A 7600-nucleotide genomic window follows, 5' to 3' on the forward strand; every position below is an offset into this window, starting at 1 on the left:
GTAAATCTTAAAAAAGTTTGAATTGCTAAAATATGAAATGTCTCCTATGTGTGCTGTTCATTTCATACCTATAGGATTAAAAAGCACAATTGCAGGAATAGATGTTAACGTAAATGTGATAATTGTTTTTTTCATTGAGCAAATTTGTATAAATATAATTTCGAAAATTTTTTTATATGATTATACATAGTTATATTTATATTATTTATATTTCATTCTCATTCCATTTATTCAGCAATTTATAGTAGTATTTTGAAAACGCTAATAAAAACCTTGATTTCATAGTCATTTTCTTTTATCAGCACATATAGATAAATAATTATTTATAAAACTGTAAAGATTAAAAAAATGCTCTATAACATATAAGATTTTTTTCTTTGACATTGATTATTAATATATAAATGTTTAATAATATATGATTTATTTTTATTTTGCTGCAATCATGATAACATGAATATTAATTACATTTTAATTACTTTTATAACTTTACTAAAATAACATCTGTCCCATATTATACCCAAATTCTTTGAGACAATAAAGGATATCAGGGAGGGAAATATAATAGTTAATCATTGTAGTCATCTCAAAGAATATTAATTGGATATTATTCATTATACAGGAGATGCAATAATAACAAAAAAAAAAAAAATCACTACTATTGTGGATATGTGTGAATTATATCTTGCACACAATCTCCATTGATAAACTTACAGTTCTTATACTGCAAATCTTCAATATTTATTTCTAGAATTATGAATGAATTATGATCTATGTATATAAAAAAGATTTGTTCAGCTGTAAATATATATATTATTTTGACACAATATATATAAAACTTTTCATGTATGAAGGTGAAGTAGATATTTTGTATTTGCCTGATGTATTAAACTTGTGTGTGTGTGTGTGTGTGTATAAAAAATTAATGTATTGGGTGAATGTTTCAGGAATAATAAATGCTGTTATAGGATTTTATTTTTATTCAATTTTGTGTAAGAAAGGGTGAAACTTTCGTTTAAATATTAAAACTCTATTAATAAATAAGGAGAATACAAATAAAAATAAAAATACGCCGATTAGTTCACCTTTTTTTACTACAATGTGAACCTTGTGTAACACATGTTCGAATTGAATCCCTCAGCATTTTATTAAGGTCTTCATCTTTATTTAAGCTCTCATGCGCACATTTTATCCCGTAAACAAATTCTGCATCTCTTATAGATTCGTAGATCCCACTTTTTTGGCATACTATAATAAATATTCTGTATTGTATCAAGTCAATGTTTGATTATATTGTAATGAAGTAATTGAAAAGCTAGGTGGAAGAGGCAGAAGCTGTTAAGTTTAGTTTGTCAGTATTGGAGAGAGAGTGTATATTATTTTTATTAAATTCAGAATGTGTTCAAATAAATTAAATTTGTGGTAAAAGTACATTTTTTAACAGATATATATATCCAAAAATAGATTTAATAGATGAAAGAAACAACGCTCGTATATAATTTATATATTTCATATATATATGGAGATAAATATATAAATTTGTAATTAGGGTTATATGTATACGGAGTGCAGACGTTAAAAATAATATTAAATTGTTGGAAAAAAATGAGACACAAATATATTTTTAGTAATACATTCACACATCGCTTATTTACATATATAATTGATAGACATCAACGTAAATAAAACTATATGTAAATACTATTTTTTTCTTCCTAAATTCACGATATATCTAAATAATATTTATGTTATCGTAGACAATCACAGTCTTACAAGTGTAGAAAAGTTCCTAATTGCAGTATTATTTTAATGCAAATCATTAAATTCTTTATTAACTTAATTATATTTTGCATTATTAGAAATGCATGTTGTTTAACTAAAGTTTATCTAATTTAGAATACACATATTTATTAGAATGAATACTCATATGTGTATAACACATGTATTGTAATACAAGTGTAAGTCAATCAAATGCACACATAATTGAAATGTGTGAAGAGTATAGGGACCTGATATATATAATATCCATTACAAAAAATTAAAGCGCCTCCCTAATTTAAACCTAAATATGTATCATTCTTTTGATATACACATTGACCTTTTCCACCAAACTAGTCAATTATCAAAAAAATATCTTGCCATTCATGTCAAATATAGGGATATTCCATTCCAACAAGAGTATGAAATATTTTACATCCAATTATTTGTATGTTAGATGTAAACACATACAATGTATATAAATGCAATTAATAAATTCCAAACGACATTTTAAAATGTTATCTGTATACAAAGCAATATAAATAAAATAAATATAAACACTTTATATAGTTTTTTCGGCACTCTATAATGTAATACATTGTCTCTGTCTTTATTTGATCTTTTACATATAATAAAAAAAGTACATATAGTGATTATATCAATAAAATAAAAATTAAATCATATTTGTAATATATCGTCGATATTTTATAATTTTCAATAATTTTTCAATTGTGTATTTCTGCAAAGAACATTAGAGAATATAAGTGTGTGTTTAAAACTAAATGGATCTATTTACCAGAATATCAAAAGTTCTTGTTTAAAATATTGTTTCCTTGTTGGCAAGGAACATCCCTTCAATATGACAATGCAATAAACAAAAAATGAAAATAAAAACAAAAAGATAACAATAATGATACTACAAATGACAATGGTGTAATAATATCACGATTCGGTGAAAAGAAAATATGAAGAATCATTAATTTGCAATAAGAGAGAATATATATTATTACAAATTACTTACATGTTTGTACACATCCAATATTGAATTCAGCATTAAGCAACATAGGTATACACCTTTCTGTAAATCACAGTAAATCATTAATTAGTGGATTTGTAAATATTATTACTATGAGTTATTGTGCAATATGTTTTACACGTACCGATCTTCCGGTGTACGAGCCAAATATTCTCGTTCGATTAAACCTTCAATACGTTTCTTAATTATTACAGGTGAAGGCAGAAATCGACCTCTTAACTGCTCCGTTACTTCTGTTACAAGTATGTTGTGCTAATAAAAGAAAATTAATTGATATTAATATTACACTTTTTTACAAATGTGTTTATGTGATGTATTCTATGTTATATAGTTCATGAAAGTCTATCTTTTCACGTTTGCGAAATATATATTAATATATGAATATCATATAGTAAGAGTAAATTTTCTATTTATAAAAATTTTTAAATTACATACAGGCATACGCTTTCGAGCTTTCATAATCCGCACGATGGCAGCTTCGATTTCATGTTTTCGGTCTTCATCGACTTTATTGCGCGTTTCTCTTCTTTCAGGTTCGGATTCTCCTTTCGCTGCTACAGTCTGGATCTTTACTCTTCATAAAACAATGTAATCAGCAATAATAATTATATATTCTTTATATATATACATATATTTATTATCATATATATAACACACATATATACCTGTGTAATTTGCTAGTAAAACTATCATTTACACAGAAACAGTGCGTAGGTTCAATTTCCTTGGTACGAGGGTGTTTAAGTAAAATTCTTTGCGAAGCTTTACCCATGGCGAGAGATTGCAATGCTCTGACCAAGTCCCTCTCTGGAATATCGGTTTCACCTTGAATTTCCTACACAATATTCATACATATGTATATGCAGATATAAATAATACTTTGTTTTGTATATGTATATAGAGCTATATATACGAATAATTAATAGATTATTTAAACTCATATGTTATAAAACTAACCTCATATGTTAATCTTTCTCTTTTGTTAAAGAGCATTAACACACACATTTGGTAAGTGGAAACTTGTATTATGTGCTTTCGTGGTGTACTACATGCGCTGCTTCGCTGGCTTACTAAACTGCCACTTGCGCTACTACCATTCCCAATAGAACTCGAAGATGATGGAGTGTCCAAGCCTCCACAACTACTTTCTTCTCTTCGTGGTCCATGGAATATAGCATTCAGATCAGCGGAGCCTAACGACAGTTTTTTTTTTATTCCATGTTACTAAATGCTTGAGTAATTACAGATATTAATAAATAAAAACATAAAAATATTGCTTACCTAATTGAGGCTGTAACGTCAATTGTCGACCACTATGTTTAGCCAGATAAAAGCGCCGGAAGGCATCGAAGGCATCGCGCGGTGCAGTGGGCATACTGCACTTTGGAGTGGCCGATTGCGTCGGCCAGAAACCAGTTGTGAGCACCCGAACGCTTATATCAACACCATGTAGATTTGTCTATATAAGACAAAGAACAAGATAATATAGTATATAGTAAATATATTAATTCGTTTACAAAATATTTTTTTAAACATAATATTTTAAGTAAACACAAGCAAATATTATTTTTTAGATGCATAACTTGATTGTATTTAAATATCTTTTAGAAACATATAAAAATGAATACTTATATAACATTTTAATATCAGAATTATAGATATGTTTTTGATTATGATAAAATTATATTAATTGACTGTAATGAAAAAAAAACCATTTTGTACACATATTAACAAAATGTTTTGTACTCTATCATATTAGTAGTTTGATAGTTAGATAAAACTGCATAAAAGGTTACACATCACCGATTTTATCGCTATTTAAATATGTATAGGGGAGGTTCTTCTGAGTAATTCTCTGCAAGAAAGAAATGGGGAACAGCATTTAGATTTAGGAGATATAACAAATTAAAATTGTGGGGAATTACTTAGAACAACGTCTCCTACAATATTTAAATGGCGATAAAATCGGTGATGTATAATCTTTTATGCAATTTTACCGATACTTACACCGGATGTAAGAACATGATCCTTGAATTCGTCCATAATTGTGTTACTGACTGTTATATCTTTAAACATGCCTTCTAACTTTGATGTAAACTGACATCCGCATTCAGTCTAAAAAAATAGAATTAAAAATGCATGTTAATAATTTTTTTGGTAAATATCTATATTAACTTACACCTCACGAATCACTTTCCTTTTCATATATATTGTAGGTGCATTCGTAAGTAATACATACTTTGAATCATGTGGCATTCTCCTTTTGTTCATAAGATATTCGATTTTAAAATATTGTAAAAATAAAATTTCTAGAAAAGGAAATCTATAATATATGTAAAAAGGAAAGTAATCCATGAAGTGTAAATTAATGTAGATATTTATCATTTTTTTGTTATAGAAATATGTGCAATTCAAATATGAAATAATCATGGAAGAAGATGATCCTTAGTTCTTACCTTAAGTTTGGATATCATATTCTTTTCACTATCATCCGAAACAGACTTATTCAACAATAATCGCTTGGCTAAATGTTGCTTATAGTACCGTTCAAATACATCTTTCTCTTGTAAGAAACGAAATAAGACCATAGTTTTGTCTAAGATTCCTTCAATCTCCTGCTCCGTCATCTAAAATCAAATATATAGACAATTATATAATGTGATGTTGATATTCATGCGACTGTTGTTAATATCGCGATTGCGATAGAATTATGTACGTGATTAGTACTACTAACTCCTTTAACACCCTTCTTCAGTTTGTCATCGATAAAGAGTGAGAGATATTCTGGACTTTTAGGATTTAAATTAAGGAAGTATTCAAAGTCCGATGCTATCATTTGTTTGTAATTTTTATCATTATTGAAAGAATAATGTAGAAAATGATCAAAGCGGTCCTTTAAATCTAACAAGTTTTGGACGTAAAGAACGGCGTTTGTTGTTGATTCATGCTCTTCTTGCACCAAAGCTCGACCCTGCTCTCTAAGAAATTGAGATACACAATCGCACACGGTGCGTAACCCGTCCGATACTCTTGAAAATAGTTTATACATACAACCAAGATCTTCTGTTTTCTGATTTTTGAGCATGTGTACTACACCACTGTTTTCCATCTATCAAGTATAGAAATGTTGAATTAGTACCATAATAATATAATAATTGTGTAACATATAATACCATAATATAAGCTAAATTACATTAGCAATTAATAAAACAAATCATAATAAAAACAACGCACCTCAACAATGGTTTTCATGTGGATTTTGATTAATTCTTCTTCTACAACTTCTACTATCCGTGGTTCGGTGGATTCATCTAAATAGTGTTTCGCTCTTTCAGATTCTTCACAAATTCTAGCTTCAACTTTTTTTATGTATACTGAGGCGCTGTTTTCTGCCAAAAATTTTTGAGATTCCATCTGAAGAAAATAATCTTGAATGTTACATATGTAGGTGCTCATGTATATTTTTAAATGATACATTAAATACATTTTGTACTAAACACTTACTCTATAAAACTCAGCACTTTGCTGTAAAAAAGGCCTTTCAAAATCTTCTTCATAAACTTGACGACTATTAATTCCAAGTAACATTAGCATTTGGCAGGCATTTTTTATAGCGCTACGGTCTACGACTTCTCCTCTTCTTTCCCTTGCAACCATACCTAATAATGTCTCACGTAAATGATCTCTGACACATCCATATCTAACGACCTAAAAAAATTAACAAACAATTTGTTAACATTACGCATATTATGCAAAGATCAAAGATATATTAAAGATTTATGTGCATAATGATTTCAGTTTCACAAATATGTAAAACATAATCACCCAAAAGATAATCATGTTAGAACAGGTTTTTAGGATTTCTAAGTTTTTTACAAACTATCTTAGTAGAAGTAAAACATTTGTGACAATTACCTGATCTCGAAAAATAATTAATCCAAGATTATACACATTGTCTACATCATTCTGTTGAACATACACTCTGTCCATATACATCAATATGTCTCTAATCATCACCATTGACGTTTGGTGATCATTCCAAGCAAGATTTAATGTTTGCAGGAAGTTATTATGTAGAGATCGAAGAACATCTTCTCGCACTTTGTTTTCAAGATGATGTGTTACAACTTCTTTCAATCCTGTATACAAGCGCTCACCATATTTGTGAAGAACCATTGTGTAAGCATTGCGATAAAGTTCTTCAAAACTGAGGCCAGAGTTATTCTTCTTCTGTATTTCTTGGATAGCACTTTTCAACAAAGCCCAAATGCTTTCTACATACTTTTCATCCATAGTAGTCTATGAAAGTAAAATATTTAAATAGCAATCAATTGGCTATTAACTCTGAATAAGACTAAAATAATATCTCTATTAAGTTTTATTTAACACATGCCATGCAATTAATATAATTGTTTATAAAAAAATAATAGCATATGCTAATTGCATAGGTAGGTAGAAAAGCAAAGTGTAAAATATAATAATTCTCACAAGAATGTGACGAATTATAAAAGGATTATTTTTGTATATTAATCCTGATACAAGGATTGTCTCATCCACTCTGCCTATTTGCTGCAGACCATGGTCTTCAGTTTGATAATCCATATATGTGCAATTTTATTTTTTTATGTACAAATTTTGCTTGTATGTTTTATTTTGTTCAATCATAACCTTGATTACAAAAATATATATTTATTTTAGAGACAGGGAATTATTTATTCCCTTTTTCAATACTTTGTATACAAGATTTTATTATATATATATATATAAAGTTATATGGTATAATATATCAATTGAATATTTTATCTCTAA

The 7600-nt window shown here is 28.0% G+C and overlaps 1 protein-coding gene across 2 annotated transcripts in view; it reads right to left on the reverse strand.

Moving 5' to 3' along the window:
* Positions 1 to 626: 626 nt before the first annotated feature.
* Positions 627 to 7600, reverse strand: part of LOC115246376 (cullin-3) — a 9986-nt gene continuing 3012 nt past the window's right edge. The window contains exons 2-14 of one of the 2 annotated variants that reach the window (XM_029825155.1): positions 6707 to 7090; positions 6296 to 6499; positions 6026 to 6205; positions 5526 to 5900; positions 5248 to 5418; positions 4799 to 4906; positions 4073 to 4250; positions 3749 to 3984; positions 3457 to 3626; positions 3227 to 3365; positions 2916 to 3043; positions 2777 to 2833; positions 627 to 1245 (exon numbers count right to left, since the gene is read on the reverse strand). In XM_029825155.1, the coding sequence (XP_029681015.1) occupies positions 2809 to 2833; positions 2916 to 3043; positions 3227 to 3365; positions 3457 to 3626; positions 3749 to 3984; positions 4073 to 4250; positions 4799 to 4906; positions 5248 to 5418; positions 5526 to 5900; positions 6026 to 6205; positions 6296 to 6499; positions 6707 to 7090 (2298 nt within the window). In that variant the 3' untranslated portion in view covers positions 627 to 1245; positions 2777 to 2808. Of the gene's footprint in view, positions 1246 to 1594; positions 2834 to 2915; positions 3044 to 3226; positions 3366 to 3456; positions 3627 to 3748; positions 3985 to 4072; positions 4251 to 4798; positions 4907 to 5247; positions 5419 to 5525; positions 5901 to 6025; positions 6206 to 6295; positions 6500 to 6706; positions 7091 to 7600 lie in introns of those variants that run through there. The other variant, XM_029825154.1, reaches the window with a different exon arrangement.

Source organism: Formica exsecta, unplaced genomic scaffold, assembly GCF_003651465.1.
Source record: "Formica exsecta isolate Colony F162 unplaced genomic scaffold, ASM365146v1 scaffold149, whole genome shotgun sequence".
NCBI lineage: Eukaryota > Metazoa > Arthropoda > Insecta > Hymenoptera > Formicidae > Formica > Formica exsecta.